Raw genomic sequence first — 21,535 nt, forward strand, 5'->3', positions numbered from 1 at the left:
AGCTGTGCTATGTAAGTCAAGGCAACTTCTGAAGAGAGGAACAGCAGTTGTGTGGAGAAGCTGCTGGAACTAATCTGGGTTAATTTAAAGGAATTGTCAGATAAACTTCACCCCAGAGTTTCAGGCTGTTATAAGTCTCTGCTAATCTTTCTTCTTGTGCTTTCTTTCTTGGTCTGATTTTTTGCTATATAAAAGTACTTAGATCACAAACCTAAGTGCTTTCTCATGGAGGACAAATTCTACTGAAACTAGTGAGTCCTTCTAGGACATGTAAGTAAACATGATCAGGGTGGGAATGCAAACATATCTACATTCCACGAGTATCAGTGGAATGTAAGTACTTGTGTGTGCAGTGAATTTTCCCTAGTGCCATAGTACAGGGTCCCATTTGTACACACTACTTCTGTTGCTGTACTTCTGTATGATGTTAGCATTTCCCTTTTGTGTTGCTACATATATGGAAGCCCTACTTGGACTCATGGGGCAATTTCACTGATTTGTAGCATGCATGTTATGAACTGGAGTTCTTAAGTATATTCTTAAGTATATTCAGAATTGCTTCACCCAATAACACCAGATTTTCAAACAGATTATTTTAAGAGCTATATGAAATGGTGGCTTTTGTTATGTGGCGGTGCTGTCTTTAGGCATGGCAGTGCCCAGCTAACTTTGTCATTGCTTTAAGATCTGTACCTTCCTCGCAACCATTGGCCTTTACTTTGTCCCCCGAGTCGTCGTCATCATCTTCTTTAGTGATCACTCATAGCTGAGTAAGATTGTCTTCTATGAACATGGTCTGAACAGTGAGTCTATAAGTGACTGTGGAGGCCAATTCTGGATCTAGACGTCCTTCCATAGGGGGGACATAGGTTTCTGGGTGGGAGTTGATTGTGATGAGGGTTTGCCAAACATGCCTTCCTCTTAACACATTTCTCCCTTTCATCCTGAATTGGAGCATCTTCAAAGTCCATGACACCTTTGGTAAAGGCTGTTCTCCAATTGGAGTGCTCACAGGCCAGTGTTTCCCAGTTGTCAATGTTTATACTACATGTTTTTAGATTTGCCTTGAGAGAGTCTTTAAACCTCTTTTGTTGACCACCAACATTACGCTTTCCATTTTTAAGTTCAGAATAGAGTAGTTGCTTTGGCAGACGATAATCAGGCATCCGAACAACATGACCAGTCCAATGAAGTTGATGTTGAGTAATCATTGCTTTGACACTGGTGATCTTTGCTTCTTCCAATACACTGGCATTAGTTTGCCTGTCTTCCCAAGTGATGTGTATTTTTGGGGGGGGCACTGTTGATGGAATCTTTTGAGGAGTTGGAGATGGCGCTTATAAGTGTAAACATAAGAGTGGCATCCTGTCAACCAAGGCTTGAACCAAATGCTTAAAGATCATGGACATAAAAAATAAGCAAATCCCCAGTACCAGAAATATCATCATTAGTGTGTAAGTTCTGACATCCTTGGTGGGCCATTGAGATTAAAACACCTGTTTATAAACTCTCATTGGACTGGAGTTAGTCCAACAAAACAGTTTGGTCAAAGAAATAAATTTGTGTTTTTTATGCCATGTGGAGCCTTCACTCTTCAAATAGGACCTCACCAGGCCAATTTCAGTTGTGCAAACAGAATGATGTGGCAGCAGCTATTAACTAGCTATTGTCTTTATCTGGATTTACTAACTTGAGCTCACTGGAGCAGACAATAGAATAGTTGCTTGAATCGGGAGCTTCCCTGTGCAATCCTCTGCGGGTCTGCTCAGAAGTCCTAGAAAATTCAACTTCCAGGCCAACATTTATAGGATTGCAGTCTCGGTTGTGCTTTTACAGGGCCTGAATCCACACTAGAAATAAACATTTCTTTTGACTTTGAATTGGCTTTGGGGGGCTGGCTGTACTTTTTTGCATTTTCCCCTGGTGCATATATTAGGTGACCCCGTGTATTTTTGAAACAGCTGGTTTTGCAGAAAGTTTGTTTACTCCAGTGCTTTTGAATATATAATTGTGGTAGTTGTGGTTGGATGTGGCAGGGAGTGCAAGTGTTTGTTCCTTGGAGGCTTTATGCATCCCTTTTGAAGTACAAAGTACTCTGAAATGGATATGTATTTAGTGGTGGGAAATCGTAATAGCACTTTTATGGTACTCTAGAGTGTTCAAACAATGAATTATCTCAGTTTTTTTTTATTATGACTCTTAAACTTTATGCTTCATAACTAGTTTCTTGATTATAACAAATGTAAAATGAGCCCCTAACCTCACCTTTTAATAATATCTTATGTCAATAGCACAATCCTACTAACTGAATTGGCCCCATAAGGTCTTGGGACTACTTTCTGTTGGACTTCATTTGCAGGGTGGCAGCTCTATCATGAAAAGTCTTCCTGGCCAAGAAGAGCAGTGGTTGTTGGTAGAAAATACTGAGTTTACCTAGCACCGCTCTGTTCCAAAGAGCCTTGTGTATGTGTGATGGCAAGTACAGTGGTACCTCAGGTTGCATACGCTTCAGGTTACATACGCTTCAGATTACAGACTCCGCTAACCCAGAAAAAGTGCTTCAGGTTAAGAACTTTGTTTCAGGATGAGAACAGAAATCATGCTCCGGCGGCGTGGCAGCAGCAGGAGGCCCCTAAAGTAGTGCTTCAGGTTAAGAACAGTTTCAGGTTAAGTATGGACCTCCGGAACGAATTAAGTACTTAACCCAAGGTACCACTGTAGAATCAGTCTCCCTGCCCGCACTTCTAAGGAAGATGATTAAGGTTGCAATCCCACTTACCAAGGAGTAAGCCCCATGAACTCAGTGTGATGTTACCTCTGAGTAAACATGTATAAGGGTGTGTTGCCAATGCCCACTAAATATAGGACTGGATGCTGTTTAACAGAAGTGTCACCATCTGTTGAGTAATGAGATGTAATGGTGTCCTTTTTATTTAAAAGTGAACTGATTTCCCCCCCTCCTGTGCATCCTACCCCCAGTTAACTTTGGTCCATTGCCATATCTAATGTAAGCAGTGCCTATAATTCCATCATTAATTTATCCTTCTGAGTTAATGATTCCCAGCTGGCAAGCATATATTGCCTTAATTAAATCAAGCACCTTTTTGCATTTCCTGAGAGGGCAAAGCTGGACTCTTTTTTCCCAAAGAGGGTGAGAGCACCTTGCTAAAAACGGAACATATTTTTATTTTTATTTTTACGTATTAATGAACGTATTTATGAACACTTTAATAAAAATATGTAAGTTTTAATGAAAATATAAGAATAAAATTAGCAAAAAGTATCCATAAAAACATCAAGAATAGAGATGCTCTTTTGATTCAACTAATCTCTGAGATAACGCTTTAGTGATACAGTTCAGACTGTCCCAGGAAGCTTCTCCACCTGTAACTCCTGTTATGTAATGGCTGTCATGTCATAGCCAATGCAATCCTATCTATGTGCACACAATTGTCACCAGTAAAGATTCAAAGCAGTATACAGTGGTACTTTGGGTTACATATGCTTCAGGTTACAGACTCCGCTAATCCAGAAATAGTACCTCGAGTTAAGAACTTTGCTTCAGGATGAGAACAGAAATTGCATGGCGATGGTGCAGCAGCAACAGGAGGCCCCATTAGCGAAAGTGGTGCTTCAGGTTAAGAACAGTTTCAGGTTAAGAAAGGACCCCCGGAACGAATTAAGTACGTAACCAGAGGTACCACTGTACAGTATTGCTAATTTCCCAGATTATTGCTTTCAGTGAATATGTGTATAAGATATGCATATGTGTGCACAGACACACTAGCATATCCATTAACAATGAGAGATTCAAGGTTCGGCTTTGGGATTCGTTATGAAAAGCATGTTATTTCATGCAGTTGTACCCCTTCTATGTAAGTTCTTGCCCAGAAAATACAATGTGGAAAACAAACAAACCCCTTACTCAACCATAACTTAATTGGGAGGTCCTCTTTGACACAAGTATAGGAGGGTGAACATCTGGCTCTTTGAGATTGTTCTATGTCAAGCAACTGGAAATCTGAAAACTGACACTGGAAAAGAGGGAGTTTATGTGCAGCATTTTCTCCTGATGATAAAAATATGCTGCTGTCTTTTCCAGCCCCGAAGTGGTTACATTTTTGTGTGTATTAATCTAAATGCTTCTGCATGCACATGTGTCTTGTAAATAGCTTTGGGATCCTTTAGGGTGAATGGCAGCAGACAATTGGAAAATGTTTACTGATTCTGGAGTGGGATTCCAAATAATTAGATTGAAATCTCTCTTCCTTTTGCTTTCTGGAGACTGTTAAAAGCGAGCCTTTGTCCTGAAGTAGAATTTATTGCAAAGGAAGGGATGACAGATGCCTTGAGAAGGGAGAGGAAATTGCAAGAATGAACTCTGAGCTTTTTATTTTTTCAGCTCATGTATTCACAGTAAAACTATTTTCTCTGTAGTTGACTATCTCTTTCTCAGATGAAGTTACTGAGCAAGGATGAATTAAAGGGGATGAAGTGCTACATTATCAGACTGCAATCATTTTAAGACCAGCTGAACCACAAGGGTGATTTGTAAAGTTAGGGGATGCAGTGGCAAGTTGTCATGTAGAGTAGGTTGTATTTTGAAGAACATGAAATATCATCCAAACACAACTTGCCTGACTCTTATTTTCTTGTTCTTATCTGGAATTTGAAGAAATGGAAACTTAAAAGACAAATGTGAACTCCCTAAGACCAAGTTCTTTAAAGAGTGCACTCTGAATCAAGCATAGTCATTGCTTTGCTGCTTAAATTCTTCCGGACTAAATAGGGAGTTATAGCAAATTAAACTTGCAAATACATCAATTTTCAAAAAGCACTCGGTCAGCCTTTTCTGAAACTTTATGTAAGTGGTTTGCTATAGAGGGATGAGCTCATATGGATTCATTGGAGCTTCTGATTAAGCGCTAAAACCTCAACTGTTTTATGTGTGGCAAGATAAAATTTCAGTGTGTCTTGTGCAACACCATTCATTGTTTAATAACTGCTGTATGTGAGAACTTAAGATTGGACTTCCTTTAATCTTTTAAGTTATTATATATGGCAATAATGTATTATCTTTATTAAGAGTCTGGCATCTTGTAAACATCTGTGCGAAATCTATGGGAAATCAGCATTCCTTTAAATTTTGATGTTGATGTGTATTCGCAATGTACTGTTCTATTTTATTTTTTATTAGTAAGAGATGTACTTTTTTGTTCTGTTTTCTTTATGTTGATTTTTAAACCAATAAAGATTGAATTAAAAAAAAATTTTTTTGGGATGTTGTTAACTAAAAATCTTGCTTTAATAGGCATTGATTGCTAGGAGGAACTTGTTTTAATGTGCATTGGTGGCTGCTGGAAATGTAACACCTGCTTAGGGTTGAAGTTAAAGAGAAGCAATTTGGTAGTTGGAATGTAGCCGTTGAAAGTGACAGAAGCCTGAATTTTGCACCTGATGATTTGCGAAAGGAACAGGGTGGGAGGCTGTAAATACATGAAGGTTGGTTTCGGAGAACAGATACTTATTTGAAACATTTACAGCATGCCTGCCTGCTTTCCCATACTCACTTTGTATATTTAAAAACAATGTAGATGAAAACAAAAGTAGATGAACAGAATAATGCTCCACTTACTACTCTTTGCCTACAAGAAACAAAATCTTTAAAAGAGGGCTTCTGTAACTTCCTTCCACACTGGGAGGTACGAAACACTATAGTAGTTTCTTTTTAACTGTCTTACATAGTTGTGATTTGTACTTATTACTATTATTATTATTTATTAAATTTCTAGACCACCCTTCACCTAAGGATCACAAGGCGGTTTGCAATATAAAAACACAAAAATATACAACACAGTAAGAAACAAAAGCAATACCTCCCACTGTTTAAAAGGCCATAAATTGTTTAACCAGCCAAAGGCCTGGAAGAAGAGGAATGGTTTTGCTTGGTGCCTAAAGATGTGCAACAAAGTGCCAGGTGAGCCTCCCTAGGGAGAGCATTCCCCAAGCAGGGAGCCACTGCAGAAAAGGCCCGTTCTTGTTTTGTCACACTCCAGATGTCTCGTCCGGTTAGGTTCATGTTTAACTGATAGGGTATTATGGTATGAGCTGTCCTGAAGATTGTTGCCTGATTTCTCCCCTCTGTTTGAGAACCCATTAGGTTATATCCAGTGATAGACAGACTCAGAGTAAACACATTGAAATTGATGGACATGGCTTGCTTAGGTACATTAATTTCAGTGAATCTACTTTGAGTAGAATTTATTTGGCTACAACCCATTGTTTTGGTCCAGCTGCAGATATGACAGTGTACTAATGCAGAGTTGTTATTGGTAGGTTGGGTGTGGAATGAGTACACATTTTTGTTTCCAGGTGAGAGCCTTGATTTACTGTTTCTACATTTTACATTTGTACAGTAGGTTTGCAGACACAAAGATAACAGCTGGTAGACAAACATAACTTGGGCTGGATTGGATGATACAGACTGATCACTCTCCTGTGTGTAATGGCAGGGGGTGAGAGAGCACCTTCTCTCGCTGCTCATGCATATACCTCAGATCCCATTGTTTATCCACGTTTTAATAAAATATTCACTTATGGTCTACATGTGCAAAATTCAAAGCATACAAATTCACTTTACACAGTTGATTTCTCATATAAAATTGTGTAGTGTCTTCTGAGCTTACACTCTCTGGATTTTCTGCATGCAGGCCCCATTGAAACATTTTTCCATTGCTTGGATAACCATTGGTGTTGGAGGCAAGGTAGGAACACTCCTGCCTTCCACCAGGTGTAGGGGAAAGATCTGGCTCTGTAATATCCAATCCAGCCCATAGTGGTTAAGAGACCCAGGAAGCCCTCGATTCAAATCTTCTCAACTGTGAACACACTAAGGTGGCTTTAGGCAGGCTGTTATCTGTCCGTTTCAATCTCTTCCATCTGTAATATCCTGAGGTAATTTAAGTGAAGTACTATGACCACATGAAAACGAACTATAGAAATAAATTGTTACTGTTTTGCAGATACTTTAATGTGTATTGGCCCTAAGAAATGTTGCCTGTCTCCTCTTCACCCCCTCCCTTTACTCCCAAATTTTAGGGTGCTTGGCATCTGAACAAAATAAACTAGACAATAAAACTGAGGCACTACACTAATGATGTTACGAAGCAGGATACTAAAAAATGCTATCTCTTAGATACTCTGCTGTTAACTCTGGAAAAGTTAATTACAATTTAGTAAATAAGTTGTTCTTGAAACTGCAAAATATCCAACTTGAGCTGACCATGGAAGTTGTTAAAACAGATTCATAATGTGACAGGTGGAGCTAGACTAATCTCAACAGTGCTAGCAGTTTATTGTCCTGACAGTTGGGTGAATACTTTCATTTTGTTTCTTGCATATCTACATTTTCAAGGCAATAGATGTCTGAAGATCACAAATCACCCAGCTGCTAAACTCTTTTGCCCTTAATTCTTATAGGTATCTTATATCGGTCAAGATTGCAAAGAAATCCCAGCATTCCTAGGAAGAAACTATGGACGCATTGCAAAAAGACTGGATCTTAGCTTCAACTTGTTAAGGTAGGCCATGCTTTGGGTTTGACCATGGAGCAACACAAATGAAGCCTTTTGCATTTTTTAAAGAAAGTATTTGTTTTACTACATGTCATCAATTTCTGTACTGATGTATTGTTTACCCAATTATACAAATAGTGGATTAATATAGAGCTAGTCTGTATGCAGAAAAGAGTTTATGGTCAACACTTTCTTTGGATATTTCTTTGGAAGAAGAATGAAGAGGAGATTATCAGTTGCAAGTATCATTTTGCAATGTAATGGATGCAGCTTACATTGTACAAGAAATTTGCACTATTTTTCATCTGCTTCTGCTGAAAGAAGAGATGAATGAAAATGTGTTCTCAGAACAGATCAGGAATTGCTAAGTTCTCTGAACTGTCTGAGACTTTGCTGAGTCTCTTCCAGAGTGGGATTGCTTTAGAATAATTTTTAAACTCAACTTTCCTATTTTCAGATATGAAATGTATTTCTTGAACAAGCGTGCCAATTTACCTATCTAATTGGTTGCTGTAGCAATAGGAATGTATTGGATTACAACCAAATATAGCCTTTTAACAACAGGCGCTTAAGCTAAAAGCCATATATTCTATATGCCTTTTGCACGGCAGAATTATGTTTGCTAAGAGATACATTTTTGTATGCCTTTCTCTGTACATATGCCAGGATAAAAAGCGCTATCTCTTACTTGAAGGCTAGGGCTACAATCCAATGCACAAATACTTGGACATAAAAACAGTTATTTACTTCTGAGTAAAATGTGTGTTTAGGAGCAAGATAATGGTGCAATCAGTTTTTTTCATGGAATGGATATTAAATGAGTGGTCATCAGAAATAGTCATAATTTAAGGCAGCATTGTAGAGCTAAAGTTGGAGAGTGTACATTACTATGCTGTCCACCTGAATGGGCTCAGTGGATTATTTTGGTGACCTACAGAATGATATCTCCTGGATCCTAGTGTTTGCGATGAATTTCTAGTCCCTGGTTCTAGTAGAAAACCCACTTTAATCAATTCTATATGTAACTTACTGGCTACACTTGCATGTCACATTCTTAATTCTACAAACTGTTGCTTGAACTCCACTTGCAATCCCTGTTTGGAGTTCTTGCTCAAACATCTCTTGCTGATGTGTAACAGGAAACTGGTTTAATCAAACCAGAAAATGTTCAGCTAAACTGAGCACACACAGGGAGGAAGGAACGCATGAATATGTTGTTAGTTCCTGATCCTGGCAGTATTTAACCTCAGATATATTTCCCCACTCCATGTTCTCCCCCCGCCTTGGATAAGAAAGCCTTTAACTTAATGTATACATTGGTCACAATTCAGAGCTTATAAGTAAAGCCTTCAACTTGTTTCTATGTATTTCATGTTTCCTTTTAAAGAAGGCTATTTTAAGAGAATCTGGGCTGGTTTGGATGTAACATCCCCGACTTGCTTAACCATGGTTTGGGATAATGCCTTCTCATCGTGCATCTGCTTTAGCACTGTAATCCTGATTTATGCTTTGAACAGATCTCTGTTATATCCAAAATGTGGGTTTGGTTGCAGCCTGCCCTTTCTCCCCTTCTTGGAACTGCAGGGTTGATTGTTGGGGTTATCGATTAGTCTGCACAGAGCCCTCTGGCACATGTAGATTTTAGGTTTACTATAAATTCTATGCTTGTTTATCACCCATGCTGAATAATTTACCTTTGTGTTGCATCACCAACTTGAAGGGGAACCCGCAGCAGTAGGGAATTCCCTCCTCTTTCAGGGCTGTTATAAATGGTCAAAATGATCTGGGTCATGTTGCTTCTTTGACCCAATGGTGTTCAAATTGCACTGCTATGTCCCTGGGTGTGTCAGATGAGTGAGAGTTGGTGCCAGATACTCTATGCACACATTCTGTGTATGTCAGAAAGAGGAGTGAACTCAGATCCATGCTATTCCACACGAAACTGAGGTACATCTATCCCTTACAAGATGTGTGTCTAAATCCACATACATGTCCAGCACTCATACAAACTTCCAAGAGGTTCGGGATTTTTATTGGAGTTAAACATGTGACTGTTATGGTTGTGTGTTCCTACAATTGACCTTATGCTCACGAGAAGTTCATGCACCAGATAAATAAATAAAGATTAGTTTATTACTTGAAATGAAAATGACAGAGTAAATGGATGCTGCTTTCAGACAGCAATGTTGCAATATAAGCGGGCAGCAAATCATAGCATACACACCTTGATTCTGAGAGTAAAAAGTATTCCTAACCATACCAAAAGCCTAAAGAGTGGGTGTTACAATTTGCCACAGTACCCACACTAAAAGTAAGTGAGAATGGGAGGGGGGTGGTTTTTCTGTCCTGAGGTAAACAGTCTGTTCTAAGTCAGGGATCTACCATTAAAATCCTATATTAGCCAGGCAACAGAAATGTCTTGGCCACTCATCTGTTCCATTCCCAGCAAGAGTGAAAAGAAAGGTCCTGTTGGAGTTATTCTGGGGTTTAATTATTTTGGATCTGTGTTACCTTGTGGAGAAGAGAGAGAGGTCTTTGGGATGAGTAAGTTTATTCCTTTGTATTATTATTTCCTACAAATTTGTATCTGTTTACTATCCTGTTTACCTTGTTAAATTTGAAGGTGAAAGGACATGACTCTGGTGAGAAATGACACCCAGTTTATATATTTCTTGAATCATGAATTCACCTTTGGAAGAAGATTATTTTGTCTATGTTGAACCCTAATCTTTCTTACAGGAGGTGAAAACTAACATTTCCTGGTAACCACATCAGACCCTGCCTAGTTTTTGCAAATGTGCTAGCATTTTTATTGCTGTACAACAAAAGATTAGTGTGCTGATCCTGTACATTAACTACTGGGAGGTCAGTGTATTTACTCATACTGTCCTGGAAATGTTTAAGACAAGGACTGGTACCAAGGTCAAAACAGGTCATAATGAGAGTCTTTTTTATATCAAGTTATACCAACTTCATGGATGCCATGATTTGCTTGAATGAACCATAGAGAAAGTTTGGATTGGCAAACACCATTACACTCCATCTCCTCTTTCTCTGGAATCCCCTTCAGGCCAAATCTCCCTCCCCCCAATTTTTGTCCTTCAGTTTCAATTCCAAGTCCTCAGACACCATTTTTCAGCCGCTGTATTTGATTGGTTTTCAAGGCATAAGAACATCCCTCCCAGTCTACCAATAGGGCTTTACAGATTTTAACTCCCTTATCCCTTTGTCACACTGTTTGTCAGTTTTGTGCCTTTTTGTGCCTTAGAGCTACCCCATATCATATTGTCCATTTCATCTGGCAGCTCTACAGGTTCAAGAGAAACAAGTAAAGAGATATAACGTATTCATTTCCAGAACCAACTAGAATTATTTATTTTGTTCCTAACTGGCTTCCAGTTTCTTGGCAAACTGTACTTTGACATTCTATATGAATCTGGAACACAATGGTTTCCTCACACCACAGGTTGCCTTCAAACTAGGATCAAGGTTTTTATTGTGGTTTACCACTTATGATAAATTGCTGTACATGAAGAGAGGATGTTAGCCCAAGGTTCACTGATTTCCATTCAACTATACATGCTGTCATGAGCCTTGTGAAATTGTTTTGATGGGATTAGTCAGAGGGGGATGACAAATAGGGAGAAAATGGGACAAATACTAGAGGAGCAGGATCTTGGGAAGGGCTCCAGTATGCTACGAGATCTTAGTTTGGATCCAAGGGAGGGGCCAAGCAGATTGTCAGAGGAGAGGTCTGCCCCAGTGTCACCGAAAACACCAAGCATAATCACAGCTGGCTTGTGTAACCCCTGTGCCGCCTCTCACCAGTGAAGAGCCTCCCATCTTCGTCAAAGTACTTGTAGAAAAATCAGGGAACCAAGCCTGTTGCCTCCTTCCCTGTCAAAAAGGGTGAGAAGATGACTGTGCCAGCCTAAACAAACTCTGCAAATACAGCCTACTTGGAGGAGTGCCTGTCTGCTTGCCCCGTCCTGTGGCTTGGGACGCCAACTGCACAAATGACTGTGTCTGCCCCCTTTTTAAAAAGGAAAGCTTTGGGGGGCATATCAAATGTTGGGACAATGTCTTAGCTTTTGCCTAGCCATGGACTTAAGAGAGATGTGTCAGCTGTTAACCTGAATGCTTTCTACGCTGGCTTGTGTATCAAACTGACCTATACATTAAAGCCTTTGCCAAAAATGAAAGTGGTAAGCTGAGTACTGCGTCTGCTAGGATGGGCCAGGACAAATGCAGTCATTGTTGCCTGTACTTATTGTTTCTTCTGGATTTCTTGAGATAGGCTTGTGTAGCTTCTGTTGACCAAGTGGCTTCACGGTCCTTCCTAATCCTACCCACTCTTCTTTCCATCCGCCTGACTGCTGATGGAAATTAAAATAGCTTGCATTTCCCATTGTTCCAATTTGGGTTCTTTTCTGAGTAGCAATGATTATATTAATTAAGGACTTTTTGTCATCTCTCTCTCTCTCCTTTTTATGGTAATTCCTATGTGAATATAAATCTTTAAATGTAATTTTTAAAATAGTATGAAATATTATGAGAATCTGGTTTTAATGAGAGATTTCTCATGGTTCCTGGAAAATTTTAAGTAGAAAAATGTAAGGTAAAATTACTGACAGCAGCTATGCAGATTCCTCCGTCTAATTATTCTAGGGGAAGTAAACAGACCTTGCTTTCAGTGGAGTAGCTGAAATGAATTAGGTTGACAATCTTCTGACACATTTGCCTACTTAAAAAATTAGGAGGAGAGAAGGCAGCTGAATACGTTGAATGTTTTGATGAGCATAACAAGAAAAAAACCCTAAAATTCATTTGTATCTTGCACTAGCTATATGGGGCATATGAACTGAGCTGATAAAGGCATGAAATTCTCTGCTTTGCTTAAAAAAATATATTTGAGAGACAAGGGGTGCAACCCAGAGAAGGTTGGGGACACGTAAGTGGTCATGAGAACAGAGGCCAAGGATCCAAAAAAATGTGCTGTTAGCTCTATGTACCCATAGCAGCTTTTGTCTTGTGTTCAATAAATATATTGGATTCGAAGGAAATTTGGGATGTGTCCTTAGAGCAGCTGCTGTTTCAAGAGCAAACACTTTTTGAAGTGGCAAACAATTTTTGAAGCGGGAGGCTTTTACAAAAATGTCTTGTGATGTGACTCGGGGAGTTTGCAATTCAAAGACCCAAATAGTGAAAATCTGAGATTGTTTAAGGTAGATCTTTAGGTTCTACCCATAGTTTAAGTCCCATAGATCTCGGTAAATGAGACCTGATTGCTGACTGAGAGACGGAAGTATTGCTTGAACAGAAAGGAGAATTGGAAGCTAAAACATACAACTTCAAGAGGCAGCTGTGAAACTACGATGCTATGAGGTTGCCAGACCTCTTTTAAGCTGCCAAAGAGTGAACAGTCATGCAGTTGGTAGGGTGCAATGCTATGGCCAATCTTCAAATGAAATATTCGAGTGTTTGGCACAATATCACTTAGTTGCCTTGAGATTCTCTAGAGAGAATCCTTAATCTATTTGTCTGCTGCCGATACCAGTAGAATTTAGGGTTGATTCCAACATGCTTTTTGGATGCCTTCATCTGCCCACCTGCAGTAAAACATGTATCTCCCATATTGGTCTCTACAGCCATAGCAGGTGCTGTAACTCTCCAATGGTTTGACCAAAAGGTGCATTCTTCCATTGTCTCCCGATCCAGACGGATGCCAACAGAACAATTGGTGACTTTCAGGTGAATGTGTGAACAGCGTGCTTTGGAAAATACTGAGTTTAAATAAACAATAGTGTGATGGGAAACTTCTGTCTGAGGTGGCTTATCTCTGCTGCTGGTTAATCTTTTACGGCTCATTCATGCATGCAAGTCTGTCAGTGGTGGATCTGCATATCTGAACAGTTCAGAGAGACTCCTAATTTTCTCTAGGGTGTGCTCAATAATTTTAGAAGACAGCTGGAAGAAGGGTTGATGATTTTCCAAGGGTGATGCCAGTCAATCCATTGTTGAGGTCAGAAGAACTCAAAACTCTCTTCACAAGGATGCACTTGTGAATGTTACTTCTGCTGAAGTGTCAGATAGCATTTGGATTCCATTTTGCAGGTACCTTCAAGCTTTTAAGATTTGCCTGGGACACCACTTACTTCATCGCTGTTACATCTCTTTGCGTGGCTTATTATTGTAGCAACAAAAGAAAGATTTAAGATAAAGCACGACATTCTCATTATAGTCCTTAAGACGAATCTTCATTCACTTTAATATGTGAGAAAAATGCACTATTGTTAAAACTTTTCTTTATGGGTACATTTATTAGGTACTGGGAATATTTTCACTGTAATTGGGTAAATCTTAATAGTAGCAATTGCATATTTATCAGTGTGAGAGGCTGTTATTAATGTAGCTGTCATGCACAAACACATTTCTGCATGAAATCCATTTAGTATGTGCATTATTCGGTCTGGAATGTCACCGGGACATCAAAGCCCCCCTTAGGCATAAGAGCCCAGTGCCCTGCTGCGGCTGCAGAAGGGGCTTGATCAATAAACGTAACATGTTAATGCGGAGCAAATAGAATAAAAGATTTTCTTTGACAAGACATGAAAAATCACCTTGTGTCAGCTGGCATGGCAATGCCATTTCAGCAGAGACACTTGCAAACTTGATCTGACAAGTAAAGAGGAGAGATGATGGTTATAAGGTGCTTTTGTTTCAAACTTCTTTTTTGACCTGTCAGGCTTTGAAGGAGCCTGAATGGCCCTTTTTTGTCATGTGAAAATTGTAGTCTTAGGCAGTTATGAAGCAGTTATCTCTTCTCAAATTGTGAATGCTGCTGTTTAATTGATTCACTTAGCATTTGAAACTGTCACGCATTAATAATTGCTAAATCCTGTAGGTACTCTCTGATGTGTCATGCTTAAATGTGTAGTTATCAGAAAATTAATATCCTTAATGAACCAGCGCTTTAGACTAGCATTGCATGAAATTCTCCTTTGCCCTTTCATTTGCTGAATGTATACCAGCCAGTTTTCAGAGTGAACCCCTCCTGGAGGATGGTGCATTCTTTTTGATGCCCGACAATTGCCAGATTTGCTTTGGGTACACAGTGTGCTAAATGACAAATACAGTAATTATACTGGAGTTAGTAATTAACATAATTATAGTCAATTATGACAAATACAGTGCAGAGCTAAATAAATGAGAGGGGGAGAAATTAGCAAGCTAATTGATTTATCTTGTTCGGTGTTTGCAACTGGCAGTTGTAGCCTTTCCCCCCCTCCTCCTTGGGAAATAAAGTGATGTTTACACATACTGGATCTTGTTGTGAAGACGTTCTGTCTTGCAACTCTTCTGCACACTTTTCTAGATTTTTTTTAAAAGACTGAAACTTGGGAGGGGGAATTTCCTCCACCTTACATAATACTGAGGTGTTTTTTTATTGCCTAAAACTAACCCATTGAATTTGGTGCATGTAATTTTATTTTTCTTAAACAGATTTGCCTTTGCTTATCCATCCATATAGATTTTGTTTCTGCCGTAAAGTATTTGAAGCTTATTGTAATTCTCTTCCCTGTGGCTTGTTCGCACAGATTGTGTCAAGTAACTAACAAACTTGTACAATTTGCAAGACGCACAAGACCACAAGACGCACCTAGTTTTTGGAGGAGGAAAACAAGGGAAAAAATATTCTGAATCTCAGAAGCTAGAACAGCAAGACGGATCGCTGCGCAGTGAAAGCAGCAATCCCTCTTGCTGTTTTGGCTTCTGTGATAGCTGCGCAGGCTGCATTCACTCCATAAGACGCACACACATTTCCCCTTACTTTTTAGGAGGGAAAAAGTGAGTCTTATAGAGCAAAAAATACGGTAGTTTGTTGTTCTAAAATCATCCAATATGAGATGCTTGCCTGTATTTCTCACTTGAATCAAAAGCTGTTCTGATTGAAAACTCTGATAGAAATTTCAGAGGGTGCTAATGCTTTCTTGTGTTTTAAGTATGGATTTATTTCAAACAGTTTAGAAAAATAGGGTCTGGAATGAAAAAATGCTACGCATGATTTTCAGTATGTTGATAGGAGCTTTCCAGCTCTCTCTTCCTGGTGGCATCTTATAACTCCCCTGTCCCTGAAAATAATGGGCCTTTTGTATCAGCACTCCTTAAAGTGTGAAGGGCTACTGTCAGTAGTATAAACGAGTAACCAAAGTGCTGCCTGGAAGTAACCTGTATAGGCAGGTTCCTCTAGAATTAAACCAGGAGCTATATTACACACACACACACACACACACACAGAAGATCCAGTGTGGTGTAGTGGTTAGGGGGTCAGACTAAGAGCTGGGAGACCAGGGCTGCATCTAGACACATAAAAGAAGTGTTTCAGTTAAAGGTGTTTTAAACTTCGAGAAATTGCATTGGCAAAAATGGAACTCCACAGTGCCATCTGGTGTTACAGTGTTATAATGCATATACAACACATATAAAACACTTTTTCTTTACCAATCTAGCTGAGTCCCAGGGTTTAAATCCACACTTGGCCATGAAGATTGCTAGGTGACTTATGGCCAGTCTCCGCCCCTCAGCCTAATGTACCTCACAACATTGTGGGGTTTAAATGAAGAGGAGGAGAAAACTATGTACGTCACCTTGGAGAAAAAGGTGGGATATAAATACAAATAAACAAACTTTTATCTTGCCCCTTTTTCTAAGGTTGTCCAGTAAAGTAGTAAAACAATAACATTAGAAACACACTTAAAGCATTTTAAAACAATAACATCTAAAAACAGTGAAAGTTTTTGGCTCTATCAACTTGGAATGGGAAAAGCTTTTGATTTCTCATTTTTTTTTCTAGCCAAATGCTCAGTTTTTCCCATTTTTGCATCAATTTGCAAAATTTTCTTTCAAAAAATCTGCACATTTCCCCTAATCCAGGCATTTTTTTGCATACTGTATGTGTTGGTGTGTGTATATGCATATCTCTGTGTTCAAATATTTCAGTTGGAGAAGAGAACTGTGAGTTTCAAAGGATAAATGTTTTGGTTTGCTTATTGGTTCAGGAATTGCAGAGTAGGTAGGGTTCATGTTAAAATGTGACATGAAAGAATTTCTCTTCCATCCCTAGTATATGCAGAAGGAGGAGATTGAAAAGAGATTTTTCTAGAACAGCAAGGGATAACTCTGAAATCAAATGTGACAAGGGTACTGGTCCAGACACACTCAAATGCTCTCTCTAAAATCACCATTCAAGATGCTGACACAGTGAAGAATGATAAGAGGAGCAGGAAACTGCTACATCATGAAAGCCTTTGTCTTTTACTCTGTACTTGGTTCCCCCTGCTTGGTGCTGAAGAAGTACCCAATGTGCTGCAAAAAGGAGGTGGCAACCTTGGTAACATTGCAGGCACAATACAATTTGGTTGCTATTTTTGTGTGTGTTAGGCATGCTAAAAAGAGCCACTCTGATGTCACTCTGTCTATTACGTGAAGTGGCGCAGACGATTGTCATAGAGTAAAATGAGGAAAACCTGATTATCATGACAGCATCAAAGACCAGTGCCTTTTTTTCCAGGCTGAGGAGCCAGTGTGTCAGATTAGACATGCATATATAGTAATTATGCTGTCATCCAGGTCATAGTTAATATAGGTTTGTAATTCAAGTTAGAGTCTCTTTCAGTGAAGAGACACTGACAACCAGGGAAGGCTTGTGCTTTGAGTTTTTGTGGTTGGTTTCCATTATGTGGTCAGTTGGTGGCTGAGCAGTTATTTTTGTCTTGGTTGCTCTTATTTCAGTGTTATTTTGGCAATAGTGAGAGGACTCCGGGCCAAGATCTTAGTTTATGTTATGATGCCTTCTTGCATTTCTTCCTCTTTGCTAATTCCTTTCTCAGTTTGTGAACAAAAGACAAGAGAATTGTTAGGAAAACATGTTTAAAAAGCAGTTGATAGATTTTGTGCTATACTGAAATTTCTATGTCAATGGAAAAACTTTTATCCTGAATTAAACTGTTCAGTTTGGATTTCTTGACCGCACTGACATGCAATTTGATTTTAAATGCTGCATTTAAAGCTCTCTGGGGTTAAGCTGCTTGAGGACTGATTTGGCATGGGGAAATGGCACTGTGCCCCCTTCCCCATCTGCCACCTCTTCATTCCTGATTGCCTTCACCAGAAGAGGGTTTTCGTTATTTAAAGGGGGCCATTGAACCATCATTTAACATACTCATATGTAGTGTGCAGTTTATAATTTCTGGTAACATGCTTGTCAGATATATGTGATATTGTTGATTTTCAAACTATAAGCTTGTTTGAGGCTTGGTACACTGAGTGTTGTTGTTGTTGTTGTTGTTGTTGTTTTTGTTGTTTTTGTTGTTGTTGTTGTTATAACAACACTATATTACCAGTTCTTCACCTAAGGCCTCAGGAAAGGTTACAACCATTAAAACACGAGAGATCTTATATATACAATGGTACCTCGGGTTAAGTACTTAATTCGTTCTGGAGGTCCGTTCTTAACCTGAAACTGTTCTTAACCTGAAGCACCACTTTAGCTAATGGGGCCTCCTGCTGCTGCCGCACGATTTCTGTTCTCATCCTGAAGCAAAGTTCTTAACCCGAGGTACTATTTCGGGGTTAGCAGAGTCTGTAACCTGAAGCATACGTAACCTGAAGCGTATGTAACCCAAGGTACCACTGTGTATATATATATATATATATATATATATATATATATATATATATATTACCCAGACAAAAAAGGGCAGTTCCAGCACAGCTGTCAACCCAACATTGGTGTCAAAGGTAAACTAGAGGAAAGCATTATAAATGATCCAGCACAGAAGACCAAGCCTTGCTCACAGAGGATCAGTATGGTTTCTAAAAAAGGAAGTATCAGGTCTTAGAGTATTTTAAGGGTGGTATGCAAACATGTAGAGTCGCTATAAAGTCACTATGAAAGTAATTGAATGTTACACTAAGGTGATTATTCTGCCAGGATAATTCATTTCATTTCAGCTTCCCAAACAGAATGATCCACCCTCTTCTTCTGTTGTGTGCTTTTCTGAGGGTATCCTGATCACTCCCAGCAGAGCCAATTTCAGGGGGTGCACAGAGAAAGGAGAGGAAGAGTGCAGGGTTTCTGCTGACAGGATTCATTAGCTGAATTCTCCCCAGAGAGACGCTCCTTCAGGTATACTGGAACGAGGCTGTTTAGGACTTTAAAGGTCAACACCAACACTTTGAATTGTGCTCAGAAATGTACTGGGAGCCAATGTAGGTCTTTCACGACTGGTGTTATGTGGTCTCGGTGGCCGCTCCCAGGCACCAGTCTAGCTGCTGCATTCTGGATTAGTTGTAGTTTCTGGGTCACCTTCAAAGGTAGCCCCACGTAGAGTACAAAAAGCCTTTGACAGAGTCTAGGCATAGGCAAACTCGGCCCTCCGGATGTTTTGGGACTACAACTCCCATCATCCCTGACCACTGGTCCTGTTAGCGAAGGATGATGGGAGTTGTAGTCCCAAAACATCTGAAGGGTCGAGTTTGCCTATGCCTGACATAATCAGTTGGCAAAAGTTAAAAAAAAAAAAGTTTTCCCCAGTATTCATGGGATAAAATAGGACCTAACTGCTCATCAGAGAAAGGTAGCAATAAACATTAGTTTTCACAATGTCTAGAAGCAGTTAGTGTGGTCTCTCAAATAACTTTATTTGGATGGCTTGAATTTAACATTCATAGATGGTCAGGATTGGGGGTGAATAGTAGGTAGACTAACTTAATCAATGACCCCCAAACTATTCAAGATGGCATCATTTCAAGCAGCCTGTGAGGAGCTTCAGAATGGTCTCTTCTGGATGAACAGATATAAAAATGGCATATATATTTCAGTGGAAGTTAGTGCAAAGAACAGCAAATTCCAACTTCACATTGTGCTTCAAAACAAAACTTTACTGGGAACTACCTATGTCTCTTTTCTGGCTTGCTCTACAATTTAAGAGAGAACTCTGTAATGTTACCTTTACTACCACAACATTGTCAAGATAACAGATAATTGGGTTTGCATGGCAGTTGGATTACTAAGAGTATGTCTGCTGAATCTGTTTATCAACAAGGTTGTGTAAATTTGAAGTGTAAATATGTGTGAAATTTTTATTTTTATTTTTTCATGGATTATTCACAATTAATACAAGGGCTCTTCTTGAATGTCAAACATGCACACATATATCTCTTTTTAAAGAAAATTAAAATTGAATCCTTTCCTGAATTAGGAAGATGTGACTTATCTGTATAGGGTTCATTTTACAAGGGTTTAGACTACTCATGCATGTCTAGTTCCTCATTCAAAGCTCTGATCAGCTTTCTACTGTGCTGGCTATTGCTCAACAAACTAAGATTAATTGTGTAACATCGTTTGCAACAAAGGCACAGCTTCTTCTTGCAAATCTGCCATAACTATTCAGAAGCCTGTTGCTGTTTTCAAGACACTTACCTGCAGCTGCAAATATATACTGCCAGCTTTACTCTTGAAAATGAAAATTGCCACTATTAGTTGTGTGTGCCCATGGTTGCAACGTGTGTGTGTGTGTGTGTGTGTGTGTGTGTGTAATGAGAACAGCCTGTCTAAATGAAGTTAAGCTGGAAATAGTAATTTGCTCTATAGGACACTGAGTATCATAATAAATTAAAATTTGCACACATCCCAATCTGTAGCTTAGAGCTATTCATCTCTCTTTTTATGGCTGTGTAGTTAAGAGTTCTTAAATTAAAAGTGCATTAACCTTTTTGCGTTTTTGCTCACATTTTTGACTCTGCATCAGTCTTCCTCCCTGCTGCCTTAATCAAAAGCTGAAGTGAAACATCAGTTGCAATGGAGTGAAAAAGCAACACAAACACATTCACATAGTATTAGGAATAGCTTATAACAAACAAACCAAAGCACCCACATCTTCTATGGAACTCAGGATGACATACATGCACCAGTCTCCTTTTATTCTTAAATTAACCCTGTGAAAAGTTAAGGTGTGTACTGTAAGCATCATGTTTTTTCTAGGAATGCTTCCATATTGCAGCACTTCAAAAATTTAGTCTGGAGTTGCCATGCTGTATTCACCAACTGTTTACAGGGCAAGCCACATGATGCCATGATCCATTAATTGTTGTCCTGTATTTTCCCTTTAGTTCTTTTATTTTATTTTTGACCACAGAAAGTTCAACTTTTTTGAGAGAGACTGAAGACTAGTGTAGTTCCCACAGGTATAAATTCCTACAACATTGCTCCTTCGTCTTTTAAAAAGGGTGGGGTTTTGCTATGTACAGTGACATAATCGGAGAAGTGAACTTATTGCAGCTCAGAGCACACTCAACCTATGGAGTTGGCACCAATTTACCACCTTGTTTTATTTTAAGTCAATCTTTTAGTGCTAATAGACTTTCCCAGCTATATTGTTTTTACAAGAGTGAAATAGCTATTAAAGGGTTGTAGTGCTATAACACTCTTGTTGAGGAAAAAAACTTTTCAGGTCATGGCCTTTAAGCATCTTGACTGGAGAGGTTTTATCATCATTTTGAAAAGAATAGTATTACAGTGTTAGTAAAGGTAAAGGGACCCCTGACCATTAGGTCCAGTTGTGGCCGACTCTGGGGTTGCAGCGCTCATCTCGCTTTATTGGCTGAGGGAGCTTGCATAGAGCTTCCAGGTCATGTGGCCAGCATGACTAAGCCGCTTCTGGCGAACCAGAGCAGTGCACGTAAACGCCGTTTACCTTCCCGCCGGAGCGGTACCTATTTATCTACTTGCACTTTGATGTGCTTTCGAACTGCTAGGTTGGCAGGAGCAGGGACCGAGCAACGGGAGCTCACCCCGTCACAGGGATTCGAACTGCCGACCTTCTGATCGGCAAGCCCTAGGCTCTGTGGTTTAGTGTTACAGCACTGTAAAACTCGTTAAAGTGGCGTTTTTCTAATAT

General features: G+C 39.4%; 1 protein-coding gene across 3 annotated transcripts in view; it reads left to right on the forward strand.

Annotated features, from left to right (window-relative positions):
* LRMDA (leucine rich melanocyte differentiation associated) overlaps window positions 1-21,535 on the forward strand; it is a 738,096-nt gene that overhangs the window by 7,529 nt on the left and 709,032 nt on the right. For all 3 annotated transcript variants that reach the window (XM_053388140.1, XM_053388139.1, XM_053388138.1), the window contains exon 2: window positions 7,480-7,580. In XM_053388140.1, coding sequence (XP_053244115.1) covers window positions 7,480-7,580 — 101 coding nt within the window. The remainder of the gene's footprint in view (window positions 1-7,479; window positions 7,581-21,535) is intronic.

This window comes from Podarcis raffonei, chromosome 5 (assembly GCF_027172205.1).
Source record: "Podarcis raffonei isolate rPodRaf1 chromosome 5, rPodRaf1.pri, whole genome shotgun sequence".
NCBI lineage: Eukaryota > Metazoa > Chordata > Lepidosauria > Squamata > Lacertidae > Podarcis > Podarcis raffonei.